This window comes from Aythya marila (genome assembly GCF_965140915.1).
Source record: "Aythya marila genome assembly, chromosome: 25".
NCBI classification, from domain to species: Eukaryota; Metazoa; Chordata; class Aves; order Anseriformes; family Anatidae; genus Aythya; species Aythya marila.
Window position 1 is genome coordinate 2,566,588 of NC_139066.1, and position 17,138 is coordinate 2,583,725.

Genomic DNA, 17,138 nt, shown 5'->3' on the forward strand with positions numbered 1-17,138 from the left:
GACTGCAACCCCCATTCCCCTGTGCCACTTGGGGGGAGGAAATGAAAGAGGATGGATGAGGGGAAGGTGGTTTTGGTTTCTTTCCTTTGTTTCTCACTTCTCTAGCTTATTAGTAATAGGCAAAAAAAATTACTAATCTCCCTACTCTGAGTCTGTTTTTGCCCATCAAAATAATTTCTGAGCGATCTCCTCATCCATATCTCAAACCATGAGCCCTTTACAACGTATTTTCTCCCCTTTTCCCTTTGCGGAAGGGGAATGAGAGAGCAGTTGTGGTGGAGCTTGGCTGCTCACCCGAGTAAAACCACCACACGCTATTAACTTTCTGTTCTAGATAGTGTTGCAGAAAGCACAGAGAAATAGAATGATCTACATGGACAGAAACTGGATTATTTTTTAGGATAGCAGGTATGTCTTTTTTTTAATGTCCTTCTTCTATTGTGGCGTGCAAAGCTGCACACAGTCCTCAAGGTGAGGTTGCACCAGTGCAGAGCAGAGCAGGACAATCGCTTCTCTTGACTAGCTTAGTAATGTTGTCCTTGATGCACCCCAGGATATGATTGGCCCTTTTGGATGTCAGGGCACACTGTTAACTCATATTCAACTTACTATCAACCAAAATCTCCAGATACGTTTCCATGGGGCTGCTCTTCAGCCTCCCATCCCCTAGTCTGTATGAATATCCAGGGTTGCCCTGTCCCAGCTGCAGAATCCGGATGAAGGAGAAGGTTGAGAATCATGAGCAGCCACCCCATCTTCATTTCCAATGTAAGACTGACAAAGATTTTTGGGGAATTCACCAAGGTGAATATCAAAGAAGAAATATCAAAGAAGAATATCAAAGAAGGGCAAGTTGCTGAAGAAGAAATACTTTTGAAGCGTGGAACTGGTGGTCAAATGGTTGTGGAAATGATGACCATGCTCCCCAGGTGAGTGAACAGCTAAATCATCAGGAGCAGAGTGAAGATTTGTGTCTTTCAAGTGGAAAGGACAATAGAAAGGATTCCCTGTCCTTGGTCCAGTTGGGAGGATTCATCTGACTGCCCAGCCTGCTGAAAGAACTACATGAAAGGGGGAATTAGCAGTCAATTCAAACCAAAGTTACACACAATGTGTCTGGGGAGATGACGTGAAGGTGTTGCTTAAAAACCGCAGCTGCTAAGGAAAGTGTCTGGAGGTGCTGACTGCAAAGGTATTTGGAAGGTGTGAGCCTCTGCTTCAGTAGGGTTACCTGATCTTTTCAGTGCTTTTCAGTGCAAATATGTTAAGGGGGACATGACAAACAACATTATACTGCTATCACTAACCATGCTTGTGTGCAGCTACATTTCTGATAGGTATTCACTGACAATTATCAGAATTAATCACAGCACAGTTATATTGTAGTCACATGCTGACAGATTTCATCAGACTTAACTGACCTAAATGTATTTGCTATTGCTGTGATTATAACACCACTGTGCCGTGGTTTATGTAAGCTGTTAAAGATCATTAAGTATGTTCTTCATAGAGTCCCAAGTTTCTTTCTTCACTAGCTAACGCTTCACACTTTCCAGTAACAATAAATACTTCACATGCTCCCCAAGTGATGTCATATCATAACTGATGTCCTTTTTTATATCAGTAGAAGAACTGGCACTGCATTTATCGGCTGTTTTGTCCTGTAGGTTTGGGGCTCTATGTTCAGGATTGCCAGTAGGTGACTGAGTGATGGTTAAGTGAGCAAGGAGCATCACCTAGCGCATTCTTGTAGTAAATACCCAGAATGTGCCTCACTGTCTGCCCAGGGAAAGTCCATGTCTTGAGTGTTGTGGTTTAACCCAGCAGGCAGGTAAGGACCACACAGATGTTCACTCACCACCCTCCTCCCACCCCACCCCCCTTCCAAAAACGCACACAAAACACACACACAGTAGGATGGGGGGTAGAATTGGGGAAAAAAATGATAAAAGCTTGTTGGTTGAGATAAAGACAGTTTAATAGAACAGAAAATGAAGGAAAAATAATAATAATAGTAATAGTAGTAAAAATAGTATTAACAAATATAAATAATAATGATAAGAGGATATGGAAAGCAAGTGATGCACAATGCATCACTCATCACCTGCTGACTGATGCCCTTCCCATGCCATCCCCAAGCAGCAGCCCCAACCCTCACTCTGGCCAGCCATCCCATATTTATTATTCAGCGTGACATCATATGGTATGGAATATCCTTTTGGCTGTTTGGGTTAGCTGTCCTAATTCTGTCCACTCCCAGCCCAGTTTCTTGTGCACCCCCAGCCTCCTCAATGGCAGGCTAGAGTGAGAAGCTGAAAAATCCGTGTCTTAGTATAAGCACTGTTCCACAACAACTAAAACATTGTTGTTTTATCAACATTATTCTCATCCTAAATCCAAAACACAACACTATACCAGCTCCTATGAAGAACATTTACTCTGTCCCAGTCGACACAAGGACACAGAAACGGGCCCCTTCCTAGGGTTTTCCCAGCATTGCAGATGAGCATAATAATAACCCTGATGATTCCCTCCCCATGACTGTAAAGACTTTAGAGGGAAATGAAGATGAAGGAAAACAACTAGGTGGTCCATAGAAATCCTGGGATGGCTAGGCGACTCAAAATGGTGATTCACCCACACTCTAACATGTTTCTGTTAGCCCACGATGGACCATGTCTGGAGATGCTGATGACAGGCACAATTAGAAGAGGCTATCTCCAACTCTCACTCCCACCCAAACCAAACATGCCGGAGGCTGTGAACTGTTCAGGAGTTCAGCATGCTACAAATGCAGCTCACCTAGTAGAAGATATCTGAAAAGCAGTGAGGGTTCATCTGTTATGTAAAACCCCAACTGACATCAGCAGTGGGATCCCAGCATGGCAGGTAAATTTAAGCTGTGTTTTGTGGTCCTGTTTTATTCCACAGATGCTGATGGTCTGCAGCACAAGGCATGTGTTGTGCTCAGAGCCTAAAAACACTCAGCTCCTGTTGAGGGATTTTTGAAACAGCAAAGATCCCGTGGCTTGCTGCAGCTGAGCAAACCAAGCTACCAGGACGACTATGAGAAGTTCCCATGACAGTGTTCCCACATCACCCAGCTGAGGAATTTAGAAAAATATTGTTGCCAGTAGTTGGCTTCAAGGACAAGGTCTACGTGACTGCTAATCACAAGGGGGTTGTTTTCTTGTAGTTGTTTGAGTGCTTTTGACCAATAATCTTGTGTGAGACACTATCTGCCCCTGTTAAGTTCACTATAAAAGTCAGGCTATTCAGGTAATAAAATGGAGCATGATCCGACCATACTAGTGTCTGTCATGTTTTCGGCCATTCTTCCTGCAACAAGCTCCACGCTGCTCTCGAGGAGGGTGTTGGCTGCCTCCAGGCATTTGTCCAGCTGGGACGCTGCAATGAGGGAGAGATAGGGGCACCATGGGAGTAAGGCAGGAAGAAAGGTCCACAGGCAGAAAGAAGAAAGGGGACACAGGACTCCCAGGAAATAGTGGTCCTGAAGAGGTCCACTATTAGGCCTCTAGCAGGCCTCACTGGAGAGAGCAGGGAGGAAGCCATTCTGTGGAGATCTGGAAAACAAGACTCACCAGCTCGGCTGCACAGCCAGGTCACAGCCTTGGCCTCCAGCAACTCACATAGGTCTTGATAATACCTGTTTTTCTTCTGCAGCCAGGTCACAGCCAGTACTGTGGCCCAGATGCTTGGCTCTGTGACCTGTAGAAGAACAATGACTCAGACCCGCTGACATTGTTGAGCACCTCTTCCTTTGTGACTCTGGTTCCTGACCCCTTCACTCACCTCTGGATGCCCTGGGATTCCAAGGGGTTCCACCAGCCAAGGTGTTCCCACTGCCCCAAGTCTACATGCTGGCACCACAAAGGATTATCTCCTTACCTCACCAGGCATCTTTCCCTTGATTTCAGCCTCATCGACTTGCAGTGCAGAAGCTAAGCTTGAGCTGAGGGTCCAAGAGCCATCTACATTCTGCAGTGCGACCAGCTCCTGACACTCATCAATGGCTTTGCTGACCCATGGCCCAAAAATTTGAGAGGACAAAACAAATTTGGGATCCACACACTCGAGAGAATAAATAGATGGTGGCGGTGGTTTAGGTGCTGTGGGAAAAAATGTAAACTGGAGGGTTTAAGGAATCACAGGAAAGCTGGCCCCTCTCTACTCCCCTGTGCTCTGAGAAAATGCCCAAAACACTGTGCTCTGAGCAATTACCTGCAGGCTGAGGACCTCCCTGCATATCTCCAAAATATTCCTATCATCAACCCTTTCTGGACGTCCCTAATTCATCCTTATTCTCCTAGCTTTCCTGCCCAGCCATGTCTCCAAACCCTCTCTTGATATCCTTAGAACATCTCATCCAAATGTGCATTCATGATGCAGCACTGGTCCTGACCTGTCTCTGGGTGTCCCTGACCTGGGTCCCATAATTGCTGAAGGACTTTAAGCTTTAAGCATGATTAGGGGAAAGGTTAAAGGCAAAATTCATTAGTTTTCAGACCAAGAGCAAACATGGAGAGTAACAACATAACCCTCTTGTCGGACATTTAATTAATCCCTAAATCTCCTGTCTGGATCAAGATCCCATACCTTTTGAGTGAGCCCCATTCTGAGCCAAGGCAGCAATGTCATGGGTTAGACGCTGCATGGCAAACCATGACTCCTGTACTGCAGTCAGCCAGCCAGGTGGGATGAAGATGCTCTTAGGAAAGCAAGAAGAGCTGCAAGTGGAGCCACGTAGCTGAAGGATCTGGCAGGCAACCAGTGACTGGTGGGGTGGCAGCAGTGCCAGGGGCCCTTTGAAGGAAACAGGGAAAGAGACTTAATTAAGCCCATGGGAAAGGAGTACCTGGTGGTGATGGGGCCTACCCCATGAGACTGGGGGCGCCCTGTGGTTGGGGTTCTGGCTCCTGTGGAATGAGAACATCCCATGGAGAAACCCCTCCAGATCTTTCCCCCAAGCATCTTTCCTTACCTTGGTACCAGGTAACCCACTGAGATGTGCGAACCCCCACATAACTGGTGAAGGGGCAGATGATCCCTGAAGTCAGGCTGATCTCGACTGCACGTTGCCTTGGTTCATCCCCTGACCCACTCACAACGTCTGCCAACAACATCCCGAGCAAGCACCTTGCAGCCAGACGATGACCTGCCAGCCTGGGGACAGAGTGGGGTGAGGCCCAACTACCTGGCTTTTCTCCGTGCTGGAGAAAGGTGGACAGAGATTGGTCCTGGACACCTAGGTTCTCTCCCTTCAGGGGTAAGAATGGGCAGAGGGAAGATGTGGATGCATGGGTCCCCTGTCTGCAGTGAAATGAGGTCCAGGTTCATGGGTCCTATCCCTGTGGGTTCCAAGCAGGGAAGGAAAGCATGCTTGGACACTTGGGTTCTCTCCCAGTTTGGGATGGTACTTGGAAGGTGGGAATGAATAAACAAGCTATCTGTTTCCTTTCTCAGCTGGAGTCCATGTGTAGGACAGGCTCTCACCGGCCATCTCCCTGTGGGCATAGTGGGAACGGGATCGTGTGAACGACATTCTGGCCATTCAGGCTGAACTGCAAGGTCAAGACACCGGTGGCCACTTTCGTATCCTGGTAACACATGGAAAAGTACTGGAGGTTACTGGAAATACATGATTGCTGCTGGGAGGTACTGGGAAATTACTCAGAGATTACTAGTAGTTAATGCAAGGTTATTAGGAAGTAACTGGAAATAACCATAGTGGCAGCTCTCACCTGGGCTTCTCCACGGATCTTTGCATAGAGATGGACGTGTTCACCCTGAAAGATGGACCGAGGTGTGCCTCCCAGCACCTCAGCCTCCAGGCCAAGGGGCAGAGTCCAGCTCAGAGAGACTCCCTCAGCTGCTGGCTTAAGGGCTCTTTTCAAGCAGTTCAGCACCTGGGTAGAAAGGGCAAGACACCACACTTTGGCAGCTCCATTAGAGTTCAGCATATGGCCCCTCTGTCCGAATTCCTTGGATAGCACGGGGATGTGTGGGGTGCCAGATGGCTTCCCTGGTAGCAGTCAGGTCTGTGAACCATGGGGGGGAGAAGTTCAGGCATCTGGGTTTTCTGTGGGGTGGGGCAGTGGGGTAGAGAGTTAGGGGAAGCCTGGGTGCCTGGGTTCCTTGGGGCAGCTGGGTCTTGGCTACCACAGGTGGGCAGTCCAGGTGCCAGGGTTACTGGAAAGTAGTATATCTGTGGAAAGAAGGGCACGAACCAGGGCTCCTGGGTTCCTACCACAACTACCAGTTCTTTGTCAGATTTGACGTAGGTAGCTTCACCCCTTGTCTCCCTGGCCAGAGTCATGGCCAGGGCAGCACTGTCCTCAGAGAAGCAGAAGGAGAAACACCTATGGTGGAAGCAGAGAAAGGTGTCAGAAATAGGAGCCAGAGATGGATGCATGCATGTAGGAAAAGAGTTGGAGAAGACAGGATGGAGTTTTAGGCAGGGGAACAAATCTAGGGTGCAGAACAAGGGGCAGGAGGAAGAGTAAGGAGTGGAGTGAGGAATTGGGGTTGGAGCTGGGGTTAGACAGGAGGTGGCAGGGAAGAGCTGGAGCTTGGGGCAGAGCTGGGACCAGTATGGTGGGGCTGGGGCAGAGCTTGTGGGCACATCAGGGTGTACAAATCCCTCCTCACTTTGTGATGGGTGCCTTGGGTGTGGGAGTATTAAGTAAAGACTCCCCTGTGGAGGCTTGACACAGGACAGAGCTGCGCAGGGTGGGAAGGGTCTCTGGGACACTGAAGGGGTTCAAGGATTCAGACAGGTGAACAGGGGCCCTCATCAATGATGGGAGGGGATCAAGGGATGACTAAGGACTGGGGGCAGAGAGTTCCAATTACCGGTGGCTGTTGTGATGATGGCAGACCTCAGCAGCAATGGCTTCCTTGTCAGGAGGTAGCCCAGTCATGAAGATGAAGAGCTGGGAGATAGGAGACATAAATGAATGGTGACACCTTGCACAAGACCCCAAAATGGGGACAGCAGGTCCCCAAAAGGGACCCAGGTGAGAGAGACCCTGTAGAGAGACTACCCCCAAGGAGAGATACCCATTCTCTCAGGGGACAGAACCCCCCTGAGATACGGACCCACCTTTTTTTCCTTTCCCCCACATAGTCTGTTCACCTTGGACCAGCATGCCCCTTGTGTCACTCTTTCCCCCCACACTCTGTGCTCCTCGGGGACACCTATCCCACCACTCCTCCATGCTCCTGTGCCCAGACCTGTCGTGCATGTCCGTGGGGCTGGGGCGTATTGTAGATTGTGCGAAGAGTTCCGAGCAGGTCAGCATCACCCAGACGAGAGCTGGTGGACGGGATGCGTTGCATTGCCTTGGTCAGGTTGTCTTGGGTATATTCAACACTTTGCCTACAGCAGGCACAACATGTTTGCAGAGCACATCACCCTGTGCTGGCCGTGGTGCTCCCCGAGACTCACCCCCATAGCTATATCTTCTGCAAGATCCTGCCCCATAGGAGGTCTTAAAGAGACCTTGCCTCATAGTTCCTACAACATTTTGCTCAACAGAACCCCAATAAATGCTCTCCCATGGTGCCACAAAGATCCTGTCCCCAGAATCCAGTCCTGCCCTCCAGCACCCAGCCATGCACTCCAGTACCCAGCCTTGCCCCATACCAATCTGCCTATTTCAGAACATCCAGACCTATCCTCCAGCATCTTGCTCTGCCTCACAGCAACCGGTCAAGCCCCACAGCATCCAGCCCTACTCGCCAGCATCTAATCCAGACACATAACACCCAGCCTGCCCCATATTTGCTCACGGATAGATGCCCACAGATGTTGCTCCATAGCAGTAGATGTTGAAGTAGCAGCCCAGGGGGAGGCTTTTGAGAAGGAAGAGCAGGGATTCCTGTGGAAAGAAACTGCAGGCAGGTCTTAGGAGGTACCAGTGGTGGATACAGATGCCCTTGCCCTTATATTGGTCTGGCTAAAGCCTCTGGACTCCTCTGGATGACCCCAGTGACCCCAGCCAGTGTCCTGACCTCTCCTAGGCACCCAAGATATTCCAGGACCCTTTCAGACCCCACCATTGCCCCTACCCACCCTGTTTCCCCCTGTCTCTCCTCCCCCCCCCCCCCATGTCCGTGTCTCAAACACCTGCCCTGGCTTTGTTCCCTCTCAGCTTGCTCCCCAACTTGAGTTTGGTCCCTGCTCTGTGGAGGTACCTGTGCACACTCAAGGAAAGTGGTGTCCAGAAGGAAGATGAACTCCCCAGACTGGCACTGCCCAGGCACTGCATCAGGGATGCTGGGTGACAGAGTCACCAACACGAGGGGGTCACCAAGCAGGGAGCCTGGAGGAGGTATAGGGTGGGGATAAAGCCCAGTTAGGCCCAGTTAGAGACCCCTCTCCTCATCCTGGTTCTGATCCTCATTGTGCCCTCAGCTTACACCATCCCAGAGATCCTGATAACCCACACTGGTGCCTTGTTACCCTACTGTAATGTACACAAGCTGCACAACACATTGCCCCCAGTACTCCAGCCCAGTGGCTCCAATACAGGTTACCCAGTAAGCCCTAATATAGGGGTCCTCATAGCTATCCTGGCACATCTAATACCTCATCACAATGTCCCCAGCACCTCACTGTGGAACCCTAGGACACACACTATCCCATCTGAATGCCTCCTATCTTTGTCCAATGAAGCCTCTCACCCCACAATCCCCAGTGTCCTCCTGTGCCTCAATGACTCCTGTTACTCAGAGGTGCCCCCATGCTCCCTCCCCTGATGAACTCACCAACGGGGGCCCCAGGGTCTCCCTTCTCCACCACAGCACTGACTTCAGTGGGGTCTCCATAATACACGAGCAGCTCAAAATCATCTCTTGGAGGGGTCTCAGCCAGTGAGACCTAGAGAAGGGATGCCTGGTCATACACAGGAGGAAGAGGCCCAGGCCCAGCATTAGGCCAGGAGCACAAGCACCAATCCCAGTGCATCTCCTTTTTCTCAGTGATGATGCCACTTGCCCACTATCCCCAGGATCCTGGCCCTCAGGAGGCCATACCTGTGCAGCGCTGTGGTCCTGGGCAGTGTAGATCAAAGGAGTAAGAGCACAGTTGGCCTCGGCATTGACCACACCACGGGGTGACTGCAGGCTGGCGGTGAGCAGCAGGCTGTAGTGAGGCTTGTTATTGAGACAATTCCAGGCTGCAGGGAGAAACATGGTACTGACAATGACACAGTCTCTCTCTTGAGTGCATGTGGGATTTGGCATCTATATATAAGACATATGGGGATAACTAGGGATGGTTGATAAAGTGTACAGAGGGGTTCCAGTGTCTGTTCATGTGAAATGTGTGGGGGAGGTGTGGATCCGTTTCAAGGGACACAACAAGAGTGGATCTGTTCATGGGTTGCATGGGGGAAAATTTGTGTCTCTTTCTTTGTGGGTACAAAGAAAGGTTGCATTAGATCTGCTTGTAAAGTAAAGAGGAAGCTCTGGTCCTTCTGTAGAGTGTGTGACTGGGAGGGAAGGTTCCTTATGGGGTTACTCACTGTAGTAGTTCCAGTGAGGATGCAGCGTGGCTGGCAACAAAAACTGGGCTGCTCCACCTAGCTTCCGTGGCAGCTCTTGGACATAGCGTAAGGTCACAACCATCTCCTTGCCAGGGGACAAGGAACCCAGGAAGCAGGCAAACACCTTGCCTGACTGCTCAGACTGATGCTGAAGGTACTCCCAGTTCTCCTGGCCCTTTGTAGCCTTGTGCAGCTGCTGGGTCTGGACGGAAAGGGGAGGGACAAAAAGCTGATCCCCAGGCAGACCATGGGCTGCTCATTCCATGCCCGTCTGGTGTTTCCCCCCATTCCTTCCTGAATGCTGGTACCTCATCCTGCAGCAAGGCCTGAACCTTGGCATCCTCATTTAAGGCCTGGAAAGAGTAGATGGTCATGTGGGGGGCGAGGGGGAAGACAAAGATGACTTCTGAGGAGGTACGACTCTTGTTCTGGTAGATCAGTTCAGAGGCCACATCAGCCACATAGTCCTGGATGGCAACATCCACCACTGCACTACAGAGAGGTACTGGGCACAGGGGTATATAGAGATCCTTCCCCAGCAAAAAGGATGCTGGTGCTGTTGGGAGAGATGCAACCTTTCCATCAGCACACATGAATGACACAAGGAGAGGGTTGGAGCTGCTTCAAGTGTGTGTTCCCACCCAGGAAATTAAAACTAGGTGGCCAATGAATAGCACACAATGACAGATTCTCCCCTCCCAATGGCAAAAGGGCATCCTAAGTCTTTATCCATGGATCATGTTTAACATTGTTGAAGGTCTAGCATGAGCCTGCCACAGAACAGTGTCCACTTCTACATTTCAGCTTCCTTTTTCCTCCATACCTCTGTCCCCCACCCTGATCTTGTAGACCCCTTGACCATTCCAATCTTTGTTTCCCTCTGGGAAGATCCAGCCTATCCTCCCTCTTTCTTTACCCTCCTTTGGGAGCATTCCCAAAATATCCCTGTCTGATCCACAGCTCACCGCCACTGACGTAGGATTTTTCTAGAAGTCCAAAGCTCTCACGCCACATCTCTGGAGACCTGTAGACAGGAAGGAGTCTCTTGTAAGAGGAGATACCACCAGGTAGCCTTTATCTGGTGAAGATTCCTTGCTGTTTCCCCAGTCCTATGTATGTGGCTGAAGGCCCTAACCCACCAGGTACAGCCAGAGCAAACCCAGGGATTCAGAAATCCCTGTTTGTAAAGACTGTGCAATGACTCTGCAGTGAAGAGGTCTGCATCCCATTCCCATCATGGGAGAATCTTGAAGAGAACTGAGGGATAGCAACAGGAGACAGAGGAAAGCAAGAGTAGCTGTCTGTAATTTTATTGTGATGAACAATCCATGTCTGGATGAACAGGATGGCAGATGGGATCCATTTTGGGACAGACAGATGAAGAGATGGACAAAGAGAGACAGGAGATTTTTTGTTGAAGTAGATGAATAGATGGAACAATGGATGGATAGGTGGAAGGGTCCATTTTAGAAGGGATGAGTGCAGACCCACCACAGGCAGTATTGTGTGAATGCTGCTGCACAAGAGACAGCACCTGTGAGGGTATATTCATGGAGTAGCTTGCAAGGACAGGCTGAAAGGCCAGGCAATGTGGGGGGAAATGGCAGAGAGAGAAATGAAGGCAGGGTCAGGTATTCCATGGTGACAGAGCAAATCCCAGAAAGGCATTGGGGGGAGTGTGCAGGTAAGTTATGTTTGGTTGCCTTCTGCCCAAGTGCCTAGAGGTGAATGGGACTCCCCCACCTGTATCCCAAAGCCACCCATATAAGTTTCTCTGATTACAATACACTCGCCTCACTTTCTCCTGTTCTGGGGTGGCAGGGTCAGCAGCATCAGAAAAATCCCCACCCCACCATTATGCTGACAGTGTGGACAAAGAAACCAAATAGGGTGTTTTCTTTCTTCTTCCTTGCGGAAGTAGGGCTGAGTGATGGGCAGAGGGATGGCTTGAACAGGAGCAAGCTCTTCCCAGTGATGGAGGACAATGAACAGACAACAGGGAGCAAATAACAAAACGTAGAACAAACAAGCAGGCACTCACCAGAATAACAGCCGGGGTCGTCAGCTGGGAGAGACAGACAATCAGATGCACTGAAGAGATAGAAGAGGAAAGGGAAGAGGCAGTAAGAGGCAAACAACAGGCAAACGGAAGGGACGGAAGAGGAAGAGATGGAGAGACCGAGCAAGAGATGTTCAGGCAAACGGGAAGATGCAGGGCTACGTAGCTGGAGAAGCGTCTGCAATGTGGAGAGAGACGGAGGGACGCAAGGGCGGATGGACAGGCAGGGGAAGGCGGGCAGGGGCGGGGAGAGGCCGTCGGGGACGCCAAGCTCCTCCTGTGCGGCCGGAGGGTCTGGCTGCCCTGGAGGCGGCGGGTGTCGCACGGGCCGTGCGTGTCGGGAAGCCTGGGGGGCTGCGGGGCGAGGAGGAGCGTGGGGACATCCCCGGTGGACGGCACTTAGTGGGGGCAGGGACCCCCACTTGGCGGGACCCCTCTCCCGCCAAGTCCCACCTCGGAAGCGAAAGCGGCAGTGGGCAAGGAAGCGTCTGCATACAGACTGCGTTGCTGCAGCCAGTGCAGCCTCCACGCCTTGTTCCCAACAGCGCCTGAACGGGAAGGGTAAGCGGGGCGGGGAGCGTCATTCCTCGCCGCAGGCTTGTATAGGCTGTGCCCAGCACTCGCTGCCCCCAAGGACAGTGCTGCAAATCCCTCAGCAGAACTGCTCCTGCCCAAGCAGTGGCCAAACCTCCTGGCCAAGCTCCTGGCCAAACCTCCCCACACTGCCCAGCTCTTCAGCTCAGTCCTCACTTCTGGTGCAATGAGCATTAGCTGCCAAAGGCCTCGTGCAGCCAGGCTGGTGTCTTGTGTGCTCCTGAGGCGGCAGCACTCCAGAATGAATATTTCAGTTTGTTTTGTATACACAATATACCTGTTTGTTACCTTTTGAATAATTTTGAAATTAGGTTGTTAACAATTGGGTGTTATACCAAAGGGTTATTCACGCTTTATCATAAAACTTCCATTCTCTTCTTAAGAAGCAGAATGCTGGGAACTCCAAACTGCTTTCTGATATAAATTATCAAATCAATCTGAGTCAACTAACCATTAATAGCCAGCAAAAGACCAGTGTTAGCCTAAACAGTTATACGGTAGTAGTATACTACTTGTATACATGTTTAGGCTAACACTGGTCTTTTTATTGCCTTTGGATGTACACAGTATTTATGAATGTTTTTAGCATAAGAAGTCTTGTTCAAATGATAACATTCGATGGCAGTTATGGGAATATGGGCAGTGTTGCTAAGGTGGAGCAACCAAAGCCACCAGTCTGTAAATCATGAATCCCTAGGATTTGTGGTAACTAGCATGATGCAACATGACAATGACTCAGTCCTTGTGTTAAACATTACTTTTCTTCTTCCTCCACCCCCCCAGCCCGCCTTCCCCCCAGCCCCCCAAACAAACTTGGAAGTAATAAATTCAGCTCCTTTCCTGCAGGTGCAGGGACCTGTCACGTTCGGTGCGGGGAAGCAAGTGATCAGCTCAATATGAGCGCATAAGCTACTTCCTTATCTTCCTGGGCCTCAGATCCACCTGTTTATCTCTCTCTCAAGGACAGACTGCCCTTGCATTTTTCACACAAGTGCTTCTCATCCAACCTACTCCATGGCTATAAACTCTGTGTTTTCATTGACTTGCTTGTACAACTCCTCTAGGGACCCGTGCCCTTGCTCTTTGAGCCATTCTTCAACAATTCCCTCTTTTTCTTTTTGTACAAGCAGGGCCCCATTCATCATCTTTGTTACCCCTTTCATAATACAATGATAAGTTATCTTGACAACAATGATTATCAGCAGTATAATAAGCAGCAATCTCAAACCCTCCTTAATAAGGGATACAAGCCAAGGAAAAAGGTCACCAAACAAGGATTTCAACCAGGTATCAAACGGGTTAACATTCACTCATATTCTATTCACGTGTTCTTTTAGCCAATCCAACCTTTTATGGATCGACTCACTATGATCTGACAAATTAAAACAGCACATTCCTTCAAAGTCCTTGCAACCGTGTCCTTGGGCCAGCAGCAAAAAGTCAATGGCTGCCCGATTCTGCAACACTGAGTGTCATAGACTGACCATATCATCCATCATTTGAGAGAGGGTGTCGGTAGTTGCGCTGAACTGTTTCACTGTCCAGCATGCCAACTTTTCTATTTATGTCAGCGCCCGCACGGCTGCCACCCCTGGTGTGAAGAAGGAGGCAAATATCTGCGCGGTTGCTGACCATAATTCAACATCATCTTTACAGTCAGGTGTTAGACCGTGAGCGTCTCTTTTCGCTCTACTGGACATCGTAGGTAACGTTAGTAATACCAAACCGCCGGTTGATCCAAATCCTTGACTGCCGCGTTCTCGTTCTGATGCAGTTTGCAGGTCTGCTGTAAGTACAGGTACAGGGACTAATTGAGCAATCTTGCTTCCCTTCGGGATGTGGATGGGCGGGAAGCTTGTTTGGGCCACGATTTGTACTATTCCATTGTAGTCCGCGTCAGTAACTCCTGGTAGCACAAAGAGTTCCTTTAATCCGCTAGAGGACCGTCCAAACAACAATGCTCCTTGCAGCCTTCTGTTGATAAGCAGTGGTCCTTCAAAAGTTGTCGGTATTTTTAATGGCCGCTGATCTATTAAAGTCACTTCTACTGCGGTTTCCAAATCCAGTCCGAGGCTCTCCCTTGTGGCTGGTTGTAGTTGTGATCTGGCGGCGTCTGACTGTAGGCGGGCTGCATCACAGGCGGGGCAGGTGTTGGGATCGTGGGCGGCGGCGCCATCTCGTGGTGGGCCGGTGGAGCGGAGTTGGAGTATTACACGGGATCGGCTACTGTTGATCTCTGGCCCTAACTGTACCTGCATATCCACCGATGCAAATCTCCCAGCCCCCATTAATTGCTCGGTAGTTACGAGGAATTTTATTCTATTCTAAAGGATCCTTTTATTCTAAAGGATCTCCCGGTGGTCGGGGCGTGTGAGCACTGATATCACATATGCGTTGCCAGTGAGCCTGCCATAACAGCTGGCCAGATTGTGTCATAATCATTCTTACAATAGTTTTGATGTCCTCGGGACATAAAATACTGCTGCCCCAAATATAATTAAGCAGCTGCTTGGTCGGCTCACTATGCAACCCACTCTCGTTTACTGTGGCTCTCAGCTGGGATAGTAGTTTCCAATCAAGCAGGGTGTGAGCTCCCTGCAGACCCGCAGCCCCCTGCCCATAGGTTACTGGAAAAGCCTGATCAGCGAGGGGGCTCAGCAATTCAAAGTCCTGAGCATCTGCCGCCTCTCTGGCTATCGCCTGCCAATTAACCCTTTCTATCCCCTGTGGGGAGGGCTTTGGCAGTGGCTTAGTGGGAGCCTTAAGGCTCTCCCTGTGTGTATCCTCTTTCAGTTTTGAAATGAGTCGCCCCACCACCTCCTCCTCCTCGTTGTCGGAAACCTCCTCTTCTGCTCCTGAGACTTGTATCCCAGTTTCGACCGTGGTCGGAAGGGGTGGTGCCGTAGGACATGCCTCCTGATCTGCATCCGGGCTTTTACTAGGGCGGGGGGGTGGTGACGCCCTTTAACTGGGGGGGGGGGGGAAGAGGGTGACGCCCTGGGGGGCCCCGGCGACGGGTGCCGTGGCTCAACAGTTATCGGTCAACCCAGACGGTGGTATAGGCGAGTAATCGCCCCCCACCGAGAACAGTCCCTCTGATTCTAGGGGCTGATCTCCTAATTTCTGGGTAGCCACAGCTGCAACTTGCTGTTCTAACTTGTATCTTTTTAAACTATTAATACTTTCCCGCCATGGTTTCATTAATTTTTTAACCATTTTATCATCATCTATAGCTAAATCCCACAAGCAGTCCCCATAAGTTCTCCATTCTTCCACATCAAAGTATGACTCAGGGTTACCAAAAAACCCCTTTGCTACCCCAAAGGCTATAAGCCCTGGAATATGCTTAATTCCTTCTACCCCTTGCTTTTCTAAAAAGCGTTGCAATAAGTTGAGGGCTACGTCCTTATCCATAGTGCTGGCCTTTTCTCTGCGTCTATCCGTGCCGCATCTGTCCGCGATTTGTGCAGCTCCATGTCTATCCACACTGGTAGCCCTCCGGACTGTGCAGACCCCTTTTTAGGTCGGTCTAGGCAATCTTCTGCCCTCCGATTTGCTGCTAATTGGTGCTTGTCCTCACCGCGCCTCAGTTCCATGTTGTCCCTGTTCTGGCGCCACTTGCAGGTGCAGGGACCCGCCAAGTTTGGCACAGGGAAGCAAGTGATCAGCTCAATATGGTAGTACAAGCTTCAACTTTATTGCGCAGATATCCGTATATTTATACACACAGCAATAATTATGCCTACTGGTCACTATCCTATTGGCTAAGCGTAGAAGTGTTGCAAAAAATACTGCTTCTCCTACTTGCGGTTACAGCGCATAAGCTACTCCCTTATCTTCCCGGGCCTCAGATCCACCTGTTTATCTCTCTCTCAAGGACAGACTGCCCTGGCACTTTTCACAAGAGTACTTCTCATCCGACCTACTCCACAGCTATAAACTCTGTATTTTAATTGCCTTGCTTGTACAATTCCTCTAGGGACCCGTGCCATTGCTCTTTGAGCCATTCTTCAACACTTTCCAGTTGCAAATTTACTCTGAACTAAAACATTGCTCTTCATAACTTTTTCAAAGATCTATAGGATACCAAGACGGACATGTCAATGGCTACTGAGGTATGCTCTTTCCCTTACCCTAGTTTCCCTCTCTATTTTCTAACTCTTCTTCTGTCTGCTTCGTTGTCCATATTCTATGACACTTATGTAATAATGATTTTGAAAATGGATGTTCTATGTACTTCATGCATATGTTACTCTGCAAAGTATTTGTAGGGACTAACTTCAATTATTTGAGTCTTCCTGTCTAGATGATATCAAAAGATAAACCTCCAAAAAATGAATGAGAGCAAGGATAGGATTCATCTCACTGACTGCAAACATCTGCAATATAGATTTCTACATATGAGCTAATCATGAATGCATTTCCTAGTGCAGTGCAACAGTGCAACAGTATCTCTGGGGTGTATGAAATATGGTTTAGGAGTGGTATTCTAGAAGAGGTTGTTTCTCTCCATTAATGTTAAGAGATGTTAATGTCAAGAAATGTTAATGGCTATAACTGACACGGAGAAGGCTGAGGTACTCAACAATATTTTGCCTCAGTATTCACATGCAATTGCTCATTCAGTACCTCCCAGGTCACAGAATCTCAGGGCAGTGACCGGGGGAATGAAGTCCCACCGCTGTAGGAGAAAGCAAGGTTCGATACCATCAGAAGAATCTGAATATGCACAAGTTGATGGGGCCTGATGAGTTGCATCCAAGGATGCTCAGGGAACTGGGAGATGAAGTTGCTAAGTGTATAAGGAATTGGCTGGATGGTCACATTAAAACAGTTGCAGTCAATATCTCAATGTCCAGGTGGAGACCAGTGGTGTCTCATCCCCTCAGGGTTCTATTTTGGGAATTCAGCCAAGC

At 49.4% G+C, this 17,138-nt stretch overlaps 2 protein-coding genes across 2 annotated transcripts in view; one reads left to right on the forward strand and one right to left on the reverse strand.

Moving 5' to 3' along the window:
- The window catches only part of PLA2G4C (phospholipase A2 group IVC), a gene marked incomplete at its 5' end in the record, with an annotated part of 99,174 nt that overhangs the window by 76,047 nt on the left and 5,989 nt on the right, over positions 1–17,138 (forward strand). The gene's annotated exons all lie outside the window — the stretch shown is intronic.
- LOC309887339 (von Willebrand factor A domain-containing protein 5A-like) lies at positions 2,122–14,398 on the reverse strand (the record flags this gene model as incomplete). The annotated part of the gene is made up of 20 exons (XM_082778964.1): positions 2,122–3,408; positions 3,603–3,729; positions 3,910–4,130; positions 4,618–4,824; positions 5,003–5,184; positions 5,515–5,618; positions 5,763–5,927; positions 6,269–6,380; positions 6,874–6,953; positions 7,255–7,399; positions 7,813–7,901; positions 8,218–8,345; positions 8,791–8,902; positions 9,058–9,200; positions 9,549–9,798; positions 9,878–10,125; positions 11,611–11,634; positions 11,791–11,982; positions 12,082–12,176; positions 14,271–14,398. 20 exons carry the CDS (start codon positions 14,396–14,398, stop codon positions 3,272–3,274), a joined length of 2,889 nt encoding a protein of 962 aa, XP_082635090.1. The 3' UTR covers positions 2,122–3,271.